Source organism: Periplaneta americana, chromosome 11 (assembly GCF_040183065.1).
Source record: "Periplaneta americana isolate PAMFEO1 chromosome 11, P.americana_PAMFEO1_priV1, whole genome shotgun sequence".
NCBI classification, from domain to species: domain Eukaryota; kingdom Metazoa; phylum Arthropoda; class Insecta; order Blattodea; family Blattidae; genus Periplaneta; species Periplaneta americana.
The window spans coordinates 101,636,020-101,653,287 of NC_091127.1; the positions used below are offsets into that span (position 1 = coordinate 101,636,020).

Consider the following 17,268-nt stretch of genomic DNA (forward strand, 5'->3'; position numbering starts at 1 on the left):
AAGAAATGAATCAAATTGAAAGTAAAGGCCATTAGAGTCTATGGTCTTGAGCCACCTTTCAGCGAGGTTTGTTATTATTACCAGTTTCTGGTTTTTGATGCGAAGAATTCGGTGATAACAATTTAAACGGCTTTCAAGTTTTAGAAATTTCTTTCATGCGGAAGTGGGCCGTGTATCAAAACAGAAGGTTAATCTGAAGGCGCAAGATTAGAGCTACTGTATATGCCGGATGTGGTAGTATTTCTATCCTCCCAATTCCTGAATTTTTTCATGATTGTTCGAACGGTATGCGGTCTCGCGTAATCCTGTTGCAAAACAATTCTAAGGTAAGGTGCCCAATTATCGTCCCCCGTTTAGTTTTGTCTCACCATTCATAGACCATTAAAGATCAAGACTTGAATCTAATCTAGTTAAGAACTTTCAACATTTAACTACAAGGCACATAATTCGAAATTCATAAATTTGGAAGCAAATAGAATATAAAACATAAAGAATGAAATTGTGCAATTTTTGACATTTCAATAAAGCGGTCTAAATTTCGTCCCCTATACTTTTTACCTTATTGAATGACAATTATTTCAACATTATAATGGAATGAAAACATAGAACATAAAGGATGTATATTAATAACTAATATTTATAGAAAGTACGTGAGAGAGCATTTAGAAAATTATTTAAATTATATTTTGTAAAAAAAAAATTCTTCTATGATATTTTCTTAAGTTTCTTAGCACTTTCAAAACAAAATTACATAGTTTAACACTTTAACCTAAGATGCATCCAATAGAACTAAAACCATTCAATTTGATGTTTCACCCATTCAGACACAAGTCACAAATAAATTTTTTGCGTTCACAAGATGGACACATTTCGTCATCATTGCGTGCATTTTATCAATTCTTGCCCTTGTTTTTCGTATAGAATTTTTTTTCCACAAAACGGACATACTACAAGGCGTGTTCTTAAAGTAAGTTCCGTTTTCAATTATAGCCGTCGCATCACTGCAATCGTTATTTTGCGCATGCGTGTTTTCTTCTTCAGTCCTCAGACAAGCTGTGCATCCAGTTTCAGAGTTTCAGTCCGTGTGTGTGGTTAGTTGTGATCAGTTTAAATGTTTAAAGTGCTCGAGCACCCGCCGACTGTGAGATGCGGTCTGTTATCCGTTTCTTGAATGCGAGAAACATCAAACCAACTGACATTCATCGTCAACTTTGTGAGGTGTATGGTGATGATGCCATTAGTGATGGAATGGTCAGGAGATGGGTTAGGAAGTTCGAGGGCCGCGTCTCTGTGCATGACGAGCAGCGTATCAGTCGGCCACCTTTTATCACTGACATTTGGTGCGTGCCGTCGATGAAAAAAATCATGAGGACAGAAGGTTCACAATTTCTTCGATTTCCTTGAATTTTCCACAAATGTCGCGAAGTGTTCTCTACAAAATTGTGACAGATAGATTATGATATCGAAAATTGTACTCACGATGGGTACCCAAGATGCTCACCGAAAAACACAAACCAAACGAGCTTCCAGTGCATTGAGCTTTCTCACACGTTACAGTGACCAAGGCGATGAGTTTCTTGACCATATCGTGACAGGTGACGAAACTTGGGTGTCTCACATGACACCTAAATCGAAGCAGCAGTCCATGGAATGGAGGCATACTGCATCGTCAAGGAAAAAGAAATTCAAACAAGCCATGTCAACAGACGAGATCATGTGCACTGTTTTTGGGACAGAAAAGGAGTCCTACTCATCGAATTCTTGCCTCGGGGTGAAACCATTAATAGAGAAACCTATTGTCAGACCTTGAAGGAGCTCCGTCGCGCAATTCGCAATTCAGAACAAGAGACGTGGGATGCTGACCGACGGAGTTGTGTTGCTTCATGACAACGCTCGGCCACACACAGCTCGTGACACCCAAAATCTCATCTCGAAATTTGGCTGGGAACAAATTAACCATTCCCCACTTACAGGCCGGATTTGGCTCCGAGTGACTTTCATCTCTTCCTGCACCTCAAGAAGTTCCTCGGTGGTCAACGTTTTGATGGCGACGATGGAGTGAAAACAACAGTGCGGGAATGGTTCGCATCGCAATTCTACAATGAGGGGATAGAAAGACTTGTGCCACAACTCGATAAATGCCACAATAATGGTGGAGACTATGTTGAGAAATAATTGAAGTGTGGGGAATACAATGCAACAAAAATGGTTTCTAAATATCTTCCCGTTTACTTATTACACCCTTTTGGAACTTACTTTAAGAACTCGTATATCTTCATCATCATTGTCTTCATCATCACTTCCTCTGTCGCTAGAAGACTCGCAGGAAATTTTATTGTTTGTTTGTTTCGGTGCACTTTTTCTCTTGAAACAGGCTGCAGGTTGTGAAGCGATAGGGTGCAGAAGTCGACATTAAGATTTCTTCTCGTCTGCTTTCGCTTTTGGTTTTCAGAATCATTAGCTTTTCTTTTCTGCTGCTGTCTGAACATTGTTGTTATGGGGTGTACTCTCTACTAGAAGTGCTGTGCCACACCTATTGGAAGACGATGGCTCTATCACTGGAACTTTCCGAATATCTTTTGGACTGATCACAGAATCTTAAGTTTCAGATTCAGTTTCCTGATATTCTGTCACTTGGGTGAGTTAATGTCGATTAGATGCAATTTGTAGCCCACCTTTTTCTCCCTAACAGCTTTTACGGTTTCTATAATTTCGTCCTTGCTCCAAAGTTCCGTTTTCCCATCTGAAACCCACCAGAAATATAAATGACAACAGCCTTGTTGAAATTACATGATATGGGAATAGGATTCCGAAATCCTTCACGGGGACGAAATTTAGACACACCCTGGGGGACGAAATATAGGCATGTGCACCACAAACGTATGGCGGCATGTTATTCTAAGCACGCTGCAATGTCCAATCCGTTTAATATATATTTTTACACTACACACTTTACTCTACATATAGAAGCAAAAAATGTTATGAAAATGCGTACCATAGGTTGTGAAACACTGCTGAGAATATATAAGAAGAATAGTTTGCATCTTCCAGATATTTAAAACTTAATTAACAACTAAACAGACAATAACATTCGCTCCAACTGAAAGCACGCTTGCTACTGCATAAAGAGGGATAGTCTGTATTGACCATCACCACGGTGCGACACATTATGGGCGAAATACTGTGGGGGACGAATTTAGGCAAGGGGACGAATATTGGGCACTACACCTTATGTTGACTAATGCATGCTGGGTACCTCTCTCTCAAAACTTCATGAATCCGTTCTAGCTGTTGAGAGTAATGATCCGCATTGACTGCACTGTAAAACTTCTGCTTCCTAATTGCAACAGCCTGGTAGTAGCCACTGCTTAAAAGAAATATCATGTGGCTAACGTATAATAGACATTCTTGAGTTCAGTTTAGACATTATCTTCTGGGAAGAAATCTGATTCCACGATTGATTTTGGGTTTTAAAATAAAATTTATCTATTGAAAATAATAATAAATTCAGAATAATATTACTTTTACCAGTATTCTATAACACTGTCTTATTTATTTATTTATTTATTTATTTATTTATTTATTATTTGGTGTTAGGTGTAATCTATTCGTAGATTTCTTTATAATAAACCAATTTTATTACTCGAGTTGGACATTTTAAACATGTAATTGTCGTGTTGAGTTAAAATTTACATACTTGCTCGCCAGTGGCGGTTCTAGATGCTTAAAACTGGCATGGGGGGGGGAGGCGAACTGGAACAGAAATCAAAGGATGTTATGTTATGTTATGTTATGTTATGTTATGTTATGTTATGTTATGTTATGTTATGTTATGTTTTATTTAACGACGCTCGCAACTGCAGAGGTTATATCAGCGTCGCCGGATATGCCGGAATTTAGTCCCGCAGGAATTCTTTTACATGCCAGTAAATCTACTGACATGAGCCTGTCGCATTTAAGCACACTTAAATGCCATCGACCTGGCCCGGGATCGAACCCACAACCTTGGACATAGAAGATCAGCGCTATACCAACTTGCCAACCAGGTCGACTCAAAGGATGTCCAAGTGCAAGAAATATTTAAAGGTTGGTCAAAGTGCATGCAGAATAAAAAAAAATAAGAAATTATAATTTCGCACTTATTCGCGGAAACTCCTAGATTTCGCATTTTGTAGTCCATTTCGCATTTTATCGCGGATTAGAAAATCACCGTAAATTATGAAATTCCCTCTCTAAGGCACAATTACGTGATTACTTAGCATTTGCGAACTTTTCGCATTTATTACGACTGAAAAAATCTACCATGTCTAATAAATAATTATTAACGACAAATATTCTTGGGGTCAGAAAGACCCCAGACAAGCATGAAATTCTAGAGCAGTTAAGTTGTGAGGATTAGTAAGTTGTAAATATCAACTAAATTCGCTTTATTATTATCTATCATTATCGTCATCCGAAGCAGTTTCGCGATGACTTCTAACAAGCAAACATTCTGATGGGGGCAGATAAAGTTTTTTTTTTTCTTTCACCATGTTAATATGTCAAAAGAAGTGCTTGTACAAATTTTGGCCATTCGACCACAATTACGAGTGCCGCGAAAAAATAAGTTCGTCAGGGGTTGTTAACAGAAAGAAAACACAATTTCATTGGAAATATGTATCGGAACAGACACAGCAATTGTTGAGCAATTTTTCAACATATTCCCCACCGAAATTGAGACATTTGTCTAATTATGGGCTCGACAGAGAGGTGCAGACGGCTGTCAAACGCTGGTTCTGATCCCAAGCGGCTGACTTCTACAACACAAGGATACAAAAATTCCAATTCTCAATTCCAGTGGGGCATATATTGACAAATAGCGTAATAATTGCTGTATCTGTTTCAATAAGCTTTCCATGCAATTGTGCTTTTTTCTGTAAACGGCCCCAGGGAAAATCACTTTCTGGACGGCCTCGTAATTGCGGTCGGGTGGCCAAAATGTGTATAAGCACTTATTTTGACATTAACATGGAAGGAAAAAAAATAACTTTTTTATCTGCCCTCATCAGAATGTTTGCTTGTAAGCCCAATGTCTTGCCGAGTACAAAGTAACACGACTAGGGCCATTGTTGCCACAGCTGAGCGGTTACGCAATATGTCATCTTTGTGTTTCTCGCTTAGCTTTGAAATCACTGTGCCGCTACGTTCACTTTCCAGAAAACTGTTCCGTTTTACTATTGAAGATTTGTGACGTTCACTATCAACATGCTTTGCAAGTTTTCTCCTATTTTTTTCCAGTCGAATAATCCGTATTTCTGCTCAGATTATTCAATAAATTTGTACCTATCAAATCTTTTGTTGTGTAATAAGAACGGAAGTTTTAACAGTAACGTTTGTTTGTAAACTGACTTACGTGATTTGCATGGACCATCGTAGATCGATGCACCGACATCAAATGGTTCGTCTGTATTAGAAACATTTGCACTCACCTTCACATCACGGAGCTGGGGATATATCGATGCATTTATACAAGGGATACAGAAGTGATGAGAGAGGGGTGGAAATCATGGTGAAAGCGTTGGTTCCCCGTCAGAGTCGTGCAGAATGGCCCACAGCTCAGCACTGCGAGTCCTAATGCACTAGCAGCCCAGCCCACCCAAGACCAACACTGATTGACGCGGCCGCTTCCTAGCCCAGTGCACTGGGCGTCCAAGCACAGTCCTGCAGACTAGCCCACAGCTCAGCACTGCTAGTCCTAATGCATCAGCAGCCCAGCCCACCCAAAACCAACACTGCTTCACGCGGCCGCTTACTATAGCCCATCACTCTGCGGCGTAGCCCGCCGCACTGCTCAGCCTGCACCAGTTGATTGCATTCTACTCCTTTCCTGCTTGCACGCATTGGTTGTGTTTTGGCTTGGCATGTTGCATGAGCATACAGTTACCAGCATAACGGACACATTACAAAATTAAATTATTGTCCACTGCTGTCGAACAGAGATTAAAAAACTGTCTCTATGGTACTTTTTTAAATTTCCAACCGACTCTATTGTTTTAACTCTCTAGCAGCGATTTTCTCCTTTACTACTACTTCTCTAGAGAGACTGTTTTTTTTAATGTATGCTTTCACAGCCGGTGTCTGTGATGGTTTTCCGGGCTGCTATTACACTATCAAAGGTCTTTGATAAAGATCTTTTATTATATACTGTATATGTATATAATAAAATATATGACAATGTAATGGGTTTTCTTCTATAAAAGTTTCTTTGATAAAAGATCTTTTATAAAGTGTTAGTGCAGCTTGTTATCGTTGATAAAATATTTCTATACCTTGAAATAAATATGGCGGAACGCAAATATAACTGGACTGTTGCTACCACAAAAATTCTGATATCGGAGTATGAAGGAAATAAAATGTTGTAAATAAATAATTTGTAAAGCATAATATTAATATTCTATAATAATATTTTGTAATAATTTGTATAACTTTTCAAGTCCTCGCATAGTAGCTGTTTCAATAAGTTCTGATGTACGAGTATATATCTCTTATTACGTTTTGCAATCCATAGTTTCAGCCCTGATCACATATTTGTGTTGTGATCGGGGGTTTAACTCACAGGCGTTTCTTTTTCAGTAACATGCATATTGTAATAATTGAACTAATTGTAGCTAAACAAGCATAATACTGTTCTTCATTCATGGTGTTATAAACTTAACGGTCGGCCTCGGTAGTGTAGTCGGTATAGCACTGGCCTTCAGTGCTCGAGGTTACTCGATCCCAGCCCAGGTCGATGGCATTTAAGTGTGTTTAAATGCGACAGGCTCATGTCAGTAGATTTACTGGCATGTAAAAGAACTCCTGCGGGACAAAACTCGGGCACACCGGCGACGTTGATATACACTTGCGAGTGTCGTAAAATAAACCATAATTTAAATTTTTAAACTTAACGCGTAAATATTAGTATCAACAAATCCTCGGAACACGTAATCAGTAATCACTGTTGTGGCACAAGTGTTGGGAGAGCTTCTGTTCCTAAAATCTTTTATAAAGGATTTTATGTAGTGTAATATACAACAAATCCTATCTTTTAGAAAAGATCGTAGATAAAATATTGTATCATATTCTTTGTCAAAGAACTTTGATAGTGTAATAGTAGCCACACAGAGATATTTTCTTTGCATGTAGGCCTACCATAATTGGACTCATCTTGAAAAACAGAAATAAAAAACGAAAACGTTTGAAACACTAGTTGACCGTTGATCGAACCGCACAAGCCCGCGCAAACTATAAATTCGTAACTGATAGAAGCGGAAACTCGAGCTCGAGCCATCATACAAGCCCACCGCACAAAACCGCCCCTCAAGCAGTCCGCTGGGTGACGTTTGGCGCGTGGCCAGTGGATCAGAGGCCCACTAAATACCTTTGTGTTGTATTTCCTGTCGTCTTTACCGATTCACGTCTATTGTAATATTCACTGAAAATGTGGTAACGGGAGTTGTATAAAACTTTTAACACTATTTATGCTCTTCAATAATGACGTGAAAAATAACTTCTATTCTCAGAAAAAGTACATAATGTAAAAAAATCGACATTTTGCGACATTTTACTTATGCCGAATACCTTATAGTTCCCCACATATTGAGCAACAAACAAAATTGACTGTATTTCCAGTACTGTCGATCACAGGTTTAAAAACAGTCCAAATGGCACTTTTTAAATTTACATCTGGCTCTGCTGTTTTGAACTCTCCGGCAACGAGTTTCTCTTTCACTTCTTTTTTTTCTAGAGAGACTGTCTTTTCTTTTCGATACACCACTACTTGAACTCATTATAAAAACAACAAATAAAAAGCTAAACAAAAATGTTTTAAATAGTAATTTGGTGTTGATTGAACAGCGTACATGAGAACAAGCCCGCTCGAACGCAAATAAGTGACTGATTACAGACGAGACTTGAGTTCGATGCTTTGATACCAGTCTAGGCACATATACGTTACGCGCGGTGCAGTGACTGGCTTGTTTCGTTCGAGGTTGTGAAGCCAGTGCATCTAGTAACGAGGCAGCCCGCGGGCTCGACAATTTTGCAGGAGTCTGGCATAAGCAGCATACCGGACAACACACAAAAATTAAATTATTTTCCACTGCTGTCAAACACAGATTTAAAAACTGACCCATACTTTTTAATTACCGTCCTGCTCAGTTGTTTTAAACTTTCTAGTACGATTTTCTCCTTCACTACTTTTCTCTAGAGAGACTGCATTTTCTTTGCGATGCACTATTATTTGAGCTCATCTTGAAAAACAAAAATCACAATCTAAAACAAAAACGTTTGAAACACTAGGGGCCGTATTCATAGACATTTTTAGCGCGAGCTTTCGGTGGATTATCAGCGTTTTTCGTATTCATAAACCAGTGTTAGCGATAGGATATGATTTGCATTCTGTACTAGTAACCAGTGGATAGCCGGGGCTAGCTTAGTACGCTCGTAGCGCGTGCTGCGAAATGTCTATGAATACGGCCCTGAATGATCGTTGATCGAACCGCATAGAATAGAATAATCGTTGATCGAACCGCATAGAATAGAATAGAATAGACTGTCTTATTTTCGCTAGCAGAGTTAAGGCCTTTAGGCCTTCTCTTCCACTCAACCAGCCTTAATCAATACAATACAATACATATTTAAATTACGAATATTTACACTACACTTAAAAGATTCTCCAGCAATATTCTTCAGTTAAATTTTAACGACTGGTAATGTTTATTTAAATTTAGATAAACCTACTCTTCAGACCTGAATTTATATTTAAAAAAATTGAAGAAAAAAAAACAGGTCTCATCATTCTGGGGATTCAAAATTCCCAAATCAAATCTTCACAGAAAATAAAAATTTGGGGACAATTTTGACCCCTGGAGCCCCAAAATTTTAAATTTTATTTTTAATTCAGTTATAGAAATGTTTCAAAAATAATATTCTTCATTTCTATCACATTAAATTTTTCAAAATATTTAAAAGTATGGAAGACATTCCAAAAAAGAAAAAAAACAATGTACACTATAATGTACACCAGGCCTGAAGGGGATAAGATAAAATAATAACTTAATTTATGAGCTAATTTAATTCAATCAATTATAATTAAGTTGAGATAGCTAGTAAAATAATGAGAGTTAATTTAATATAAGTTTACTAGAACTATGTTACAGGGAGAAAAAGTATAAATCTAAAATATATTTGTATAATGAGAATATTAATGTAATGGAATTTTACCATTAGAGGTTTTGTATTCTATTGAGAGAAATTAATGATAATAATGACAATGGACAGATGTTAGTTTCATTATAAATAACAAATATTAAATTAATCTGTTAAGTAAGAAGTTACGTAATTTTGACCTAAATGAAGTTATTGTCCAACAACCCCTTACATCACTTGGAAGCGAGACCCAATTTCTAGCAACTGTAACTGTATAGGATGAAGAATATAAACATGTCTTGTGGTAGGGTATAATGAGTAAATTGTTATGATGAGACCTGGTACTTAGCTGATGATATGCGGATAAATTTTGATGTTAATGTTATGTTTATTTAACGACGTTCGCAACTGCAGAGGTTATATCAGCGTCGCCGGATGTGCTGGAATTTTTTTCCGCAGGAATTCTTTTACATGCCAGTAAATCTACTGACATGAGCCTTCGCATTTAAGCACACTTAAATGGCATCGACCTGGCCCGGGATCGAACCCGCAACCTTGGGCATAGAAGGCCAGCGCTATACCAACTCGTCAACCAGGTCGACGATAAATTTTGAAAACAAGAAGTCAAATAGATTGGGGTAGAGGTGCGCAGAATTTGAAATAAGAGAATAAGAGAATGCAGGGCTCGTCGATCGCTTAGCCTTAGCCAAGACAAATTTTGGAAAGACGGGGAAACATTATCATACTTACGAATATTGCAAATATAACGGACGCACGCATTATGCACACGTTGTACCCTGCTGCTCAAATTTGCATGTAGGTTACTTAATATAATATCGCAGTAGTCGAAGTGTGGCATCACGAGTGTTTGTGCAAGGATTAATTTTAATTTATCAGGAAGAAAGTGCTTCAGTCGCTTTAATGAGTGAATAATAGAAAATATTTTTTAGAAGCGTGATTCACTTGTATATTCCATTCCAGGTGACAATCCATATAAATGCCAAGGTTCTTCATAGTCGAGCTGTATGGAATAGTAGTATTATTTACAATTATCGGCGGCAAATTTTGTTTCACACACTTCGATCTTTGATGTTCTATTAAGATAGCCTGCGATTTGCTTGCATTTAAATTAAGTCTATGCGTTTTCGACCATATGGATATTGAATTCAAGTCATCATTAACTTTAGTTAAGCGTCATTTGTGTAGTTAGGTCGAGTATGCAGATAGATTTGTATGTCGTAGGCATAAATATGCATAGGCAAGCAGAAGCCCGCGAAAGCTCAATTAATAAGCTGATAATAGAGGGGACTCGGATTCGATGCCTTCATATCAGCCTACCGCACAGAACCGATTCGAAAGCAGCCCGCAAGGCCAGTGCAGTGACGTTACGAGTTTGTTCCGTGCGACACTGTGGAGTCCAGTGCGCTAGAGTGCAAAACCAGCCCATGGGCTAGGCCGATGTATAGGACTCTGCTTCATATCAGCCCACCGCACAGAACCGATTCGCAAAGCAGCCCGCCCGGCCAGTGCGGTGTCGTCACGAGTTTGTTCCGTGCGACACTGTGGAGCCCAGTGTTGTAGAATGGGGAAGCAGCCCATGGGCTGGGCCGCTGCGCAGGTCTCTGTTCCCCGTCCACAGTCCACCGGCGTTGAATGACTTATCTATGCCCCGTACGCAATCACTGATACAAATCCCTTCCCATACAAAGTCAATGACGCGGGGGTTGAAGGAAGGGGTGAGTGACGTATTCCAATGAGTGACATAATGCCACAATTGTCGCCCAGTTCTGCAAGCCTGATTTATACCATGTGGAGGTTTGTCTACATTATAACATTTGAACTTGCATTTAAGTCACAAAGTTTGGGGAGAGTTTAAGACATTTCGTTCACTGGGTTTACATTCACTTTCATCGCACTTGCGCTTATCACGGGAAAAAAAACTCGAAATATTACATTGTTTAGACAAAACGCAACTAATACAGGGACATCATTTTATTTTTACTTCAATTTTTATTGTACCAGAGTTTTTGAATGTACTTCACTCCCACCCCTTCTACTAATGAAGTTCCAACTCCACACAGAACCAAGACCGCAGATAGTAAGCAGTACTGAGTTACTGAGTATAGTACGTTCCAGAAATATGTTCGCGTTTTCCAGTGACGAAAGAGTTTTCAATATTGAATCATATTTTCGCACAGGTACTGTCCGTTTGCCTACGTCGCATCCCGATTTCCCCCACATGCTTCTGCTCGCCCCTCTGTAAAAGCTGGGCTGTTTTAGCTCTTTTCTGAAAACATTAATTTCTGTTAGGAATTGGACGTTTACGTAATATTATACAGCTGTTTAATTTAACTTAAATAAAAGGACCTCGTTACGTAATTAACTGTCACGTGATTTCCTCCCTTTCTACAATCCTGCGGCATAACCACTTGGACGGACAGTAGATAGCATGTCTGAGTAATTTTATATTTTCGGGTCGGGCAGAAGTGAAGATTAAATTTACAGTACGTAGAGTAGGTACAGAATTATTTCAACATGAGTTACTAGTACGAAGGACGAAACTGGCAATTGGAATTAGATACAATAGTCTATAGTGCGATAATATGCACAAAAGAACTGAAGCCTGTATCGAAATGAACGGCCACCATTTTGAAAATTGTGTTTAAATATTCATATTATGATTATTTTTCAATTTAACTTCTTTCTCTATATTGTACGCTAATGTGCTGTAGACAGTATACACTGCATAATGAATACGTTCGCATGGATAACTCACTTCGTGAGTAAAAACACTTATTCTTAATACAGTACTGTACTTTGATTAAAGAAAAACCTAATGGAAATTATCTAACTCAAAATCGCGATATTTCCTAGTTTACGTAAATGGATGAACTACTTTTCTTCCTTCCTATACCTAGTAGAGTGATTTGTGTTTTACGCCAGTATTATCGAACTCCAGTCTTGGAAGGGGGAGCAAGCGGTGTTTCCGGTTCTCTAGAGGTATAGACAGGTTAATATTAAAAATGTTAGTAAAGATAAAATGATGTCCCTGTATAAGAACACTACTAGTACTAGCATCAGCGACTGATAATTTGCTACTGAAAGCTGTTGGAAAATTGGAAACGACGAGTTCTTTCTGTTATTGTAACCGACAGTCGACACTGTTAGATATACCATATTTTGAATGCAGACAACATTGTTGGTTGTATTGAACTACCTAAAAATGTTGATTGTGGTGTGCATATGCTGGATGTACTATGCATGTTAAAATATTACGTTTAAACTTTATTTCATTTGTTACATTTTTTTAGGGAGGTGGGATATGATGATAGAGACTGGATTAATCTTGCACAGGATAGGGACCGGTGGCGGGCTTATGTGAGGGCGGCAATGAACCTGCGGGTTCCTTAGCATACCGTTATCTTAATTCCAAAACCTCATAACTCTCTCGGATGTCGATTTTCACTTTTTGCGCGTTTTTGATAGTAGACCTATATCCACAGATCCATCTACTGACAAAGCAGTAAGGCTTAATTTAAAATACTAGCGCTAATACAGGGACATCATTTTATTTTTACTTGCATTTTTATTGTACCTGCATTTCTGAATGTACTTCACTCACACCCCTTCACTAATGTCCTTGCTCCCGTCAGACACACAAACTTACGGCCGCTGTTGCATTCGAAGTCTTCAAGCAGTGAAGTAAACACTGCAGTGTATAGTGTGTTTCATAAATATGATTGCGTTTTCTATAGAAGAAAGAACCTATAGGTATTAATAATATCGTACTAAAAATTATATTCAAGAAACGATAAATTCAATTTCAGAGAATATGCTTCAAAATGTTTTTAATAATATGCGTACTGAATTGAAGCCTGCATTGTAATGAACGGCAACCATTTTCAGCAACTTGTTTAAAAATTCAGATTAGCGTTTTTTGAATTGAGGTGGCTAGAAGCAAAGGAATGCTAGTGACATTTGTAATAACATGAGTTAAGTGCATCCAGTGTAAGAAAAAGTATCTAAAATTTTAGTGGCAAAGGGATATTTTAATCGCATCACACATTAAATTTTAAATAAAAATTTCACCGATTTTACGAAAGCTTAAATATTTAAACCCCATTTTCTCAAAAGTAACTTAAGTGCACTTACAGCCCTTTACTTATGAGCCCCTCAATTTAAATGCACTCTCTATATTGTATGTTAACACCAATAATTAATATGCTAAATAAAGTAGACATTACATAACGAACATAGCCGCCTGAAAAGTGGAGTTTTTGAAAAAAAAATGTTACTACTCTACTGTATTTTGATAAATTCCGTAAAAGTGACGATCAAACTGAAAATTGTAATATCGTATTTCCCTACAACATAAATGGATGCACTACTTTTCTCTCCTCCTATACCCAGTAAAATGATTTGTTTACATATTGCACTAGTAACATCAAACTCCTGTAATGGAAGGGGGCAACAGTGTTTCCGAGTATAGCCAGCTTAATGTTAAAAACGTTGGTAAAAATAAAGTGATGTCCCTGTATTAGGCTACTTCGAAACCACTTAATTTCTTTCTCTGTGAATATACTTTCAAAGTGCGTAAAAGATGATAATCGACATTCAAGCGAGTTACGAAGTTTTGGAGTTAAGGTAAAGATATATAGAATAAATAAAACTTTAAAATTAATGTGAAATTAAGTTCATTAAAGTCATTAGTTTGCTTTATATCAAGTAAATGAGCAATTTATTCAGCAATAATTAAGGAATTTTAAAATAACTATTTCATTAAAACTTGGGGGTTCATTAAAACTTGGTGGGGGCAGTTAACGCCAATAATGTTTTCATATTTCATAATACTGTATTTGGTAAAATTTTCATATTGTATAATTTTTTTCTTCCTTATTTTGGGACGATCTTTCCCCTCCGTTAATGCTCCTGTACCACCACTGAACCGGGCTTTCTAGCTATTAAATATAAGAAAACAATAGAGATGTTTTCCAGGTCAAACACTTGAAAAATTCAAGCCATCCATTCCACCATTATCCTGGGATACTCAAGGGCAATAAAATTGAAATCTCCAAATTCCCCCCTGAGAGTCATTGAACTCGCAGCGTCATCGAATTCGAGAAGAAAATACAAAATAAGTGGTTCCTGTTCCAACTTTGCTCATTCTTTCGAATCCACTAAATGTATTTTTTAGTGTTGCCATGTCTTCTTGTACACGTGTACAGTGGCGCCTAGTCCTTGGGGCCCGATCCTACCCAATAATTTGTCGTATTATTATTATAATAATAATTATTATTATTATTATTATTATTATTATTATTTATGGACTTATGTATTTTAACTTATACCTCTTGAAAGTCCGGCCATGGACGGCGATCCTTCCTTTAATCCTTTCATATGTGTGAATGAATGCTGTGTAATGTCTTAAATGTTTGTGTTGTATCGGAAGTGGCCCTGGCATTGAGCTGATCCCTCATCCGGGGAGGCCCTCCATGTCCTTGTATGGTAAAAAAAAAAAGTATCTATGTGATCCATTGATTAATTCCTCTCCCGACAGGTCGTGGCCCTGTAAGGCCCGGGTGGCGTGGGTCGTATAAATGAACCTAAAAGGGAGAGGTTAAACTAAGGGAAAGAGGAAGAAGATGTATTTCAACTTACAACTCAAGTGTTTGAGCCCACCCAATATTTTGCAAAAATTGGCGCCACTGCACGTGTAAATTAATGTTTTAAGACTGGTTTCTACCAACGATTTTGCTGTCCACTTTATTTATTCCCTTTTTGTAACTTCATAGTTTTTTTATTGTACAAAACAGTATGAACTGACAGAAGGTATAGAAAATATAGAAAAGTTACTTGTGTTGCATTATATCCATGTTGCTGAGTCTAGCCGATATAAGCAATTTTGTTCTATTCGGCGTATGAAATTGAGTTTAAAATCTAGTTCTTGCATTCAAGTCAGGATTTAATTATACAGATTTATGTATTTTATTTGGTAGCAATTTAAATATAGACAGAGGGCTTCTTTTGTTAATTATAATACAGTCCTGCTTCATATTATTCAGAAACGAAGCCATTTTAGTATTGAATTTATTTTATATTTTAATACTTCGGTAAGTTCTTAATAATTTGTCGGTCTGTAGTTATAAATGTTTTGTTTGAACTTCTAAAGTACTCTCTCCTCCCCCATCATTCCTTGGATTCATCACTGACGGCAGAAGTTTACACACCGTGAGTTCTACATTCTTTTATCCCCTCTACACTCTATTTATTGGAGACTAAAGGGGTGGAGGGTATAGCATTTTGCTCGTCATATATTGGCATGGCATGGGGCTGACAACCTCGACTAAAGCTTGTAGGAATGTCGTTCCATACAAGTGCGCTGTAGTTTATCGTTATGCCTTGTGAAAGCGATGTCACCTGATTGCTATGGTTTTGTGTTTTAAAACTTTCATTGAAAATGGTGCAGTAATCTCGAGAGTAATGAGGAAGACTTTTTTTCGAAGCATGCTATTGTAGCCACCGGTTAGGCTAGGTTGACTTGCTATCAAGGACACCGCCACTACTATTACCACTACCACTACTAGCAAGCGGTTCTCGGACTTGCCAGCTCGGCGTGCCAGTCAGTAAAGCTGCAGCCTAGCGCGCGTATCACAGACATATGGTAAACGTAGTTGTGCTGGTTAGTTATGGGATCCTGTCTCAATTTTCACAGAAATAGGTGGACGAGTTCAGTGATGCGGATGTTTTCGTTCACTTGTATTCGTTTTTAATTTACGTTATGTTTTTTGTTTTCCCTCATTAATCAAGAGGCTGTGATTTGAAGCGTATGACAGATCACTCTTGACAGTTTCGAAGGTGATTGATTAAAATTTTGTTGTCATCAAGTGAAATTCGTCAGCGAACAGTGAAGACAGGAATTTTGGTTTTGTGGAAATGTTTGCGTTGGTGAAAATCTTTTTTATATCTTCTAAGTGTGTGTGAAACGACATTTACGAAAAGTGCTTAGTGTTCTTTCCCCCTCCACCGTCTTCTAGAAGAGAAAATAAAGATCCGCTTCGGAAAAATGTGGTACGGATATGTTTTGTCAACAATTTTACTTTTGTGACTGCAGCTATTAAATATAATCACTTTTCAGTGTAGAGTTTAATAACACATTCATGTCTCCTAAAAGTGGTGGTGCCTATGGAATAAACCGTAGCTACGTTTCTCTTTTGCTTGGAGCCTCAATGAAAATGTAGAACAACAGTTCCGAGTTGACAACTGGCAGCCTAGGATTCTTGCGTGCCTTCACGTGGTGTGCGTGTCCTCTTTATATATGTATATGTTTATATTTGTTCTCTAACTGCTCGGAGAAGAGCAGAGTGTGATGATAGTTCCGACATTCCAAACACAACGCAATTGGTGTGTGCATTTAATATAAAATTGTGGTTTTTGGAAGTAGTATGAGATTACAATCTGTGGTAATTGGCTCCCTCCGACATAGGGAAGGCATTAAGTGTGGTGGTATCAGTGTGTAGTGTATGTGTGTGTGTCATGATACCTGCAAAAATTGATTGGATTACTCAAGAAAGATGATGGGCGGTTATTACGATGGACCAGCCAACCCTCTTCTCAAAGGGACTTTATCTAGGTAAGTTTCATATTATGCTAAACTAATTCACGTTTAAGGTATCTTGAAAATTAATTGTTTTATTCTCATATGCGTTTTAAATGAACAATATGTTATTATTTTTATACTGATTATATAAACTATACATAAATTATAGGCCTAGGGAAATGCACAGTGTGAAGTACCTGTTTTCTGAGCGTTGACTGTTTTCATCACACGCTGGAAAGTTTAATGGAACAGTTTGCAAAGAACTGAAGTAGGCCTATGTCATAGAATATAAATTTCATCTTCTGTACGATATAGCCTACTGCATGTATTGTAATTATATTTTGTTTTGACATGTATAAACGGTATTTATTTTTAAGTATGACAACTTTTTTGCATGCATTTCTCACCTAGAACAATTTCATTCTCATGTTACTGTAAAACTGAAAGAGTTCCACGTCATTGTGTCCCCCCCCCCATTGGACACAATTCTCAGTGTTTTGTTT

At 37.7% G+C, this 17,268-nt stretch overlaps 1 protein-coding gene across 2 annotated transcripts in view; it reads left to right on the forward strand.

Moving 5' to 3' along the window:
* The window catches only part of lilli (AF4/FMR2 family member lilliputian), a 1,088,977-nt gene that overhangs the window by 237,991 nt on the left and 833,718 nt on the right, over positions 1 to 17,268 (forward strand). The window contains exon 1 of one of the 2 annotated variants that reach the window (XM_069839799.1): positions 15,798 to 16,798. The exons of the other annotated variant lie outside the window; for it this stretch is intronic. Within the exon in view, the coding sequence (XP_069695900.1) occupies positions 16,740 to 16,798 (59 nt within the window). The 5' untranslated portion in view covers positions 15,798 to 16,739. Of the gene's footprint in view, positions 1 to 15,797; positions 16,799 to 17,268 lie in introns of those variants that run through there. 2 annotated transcript variants of the gene reach the window in all.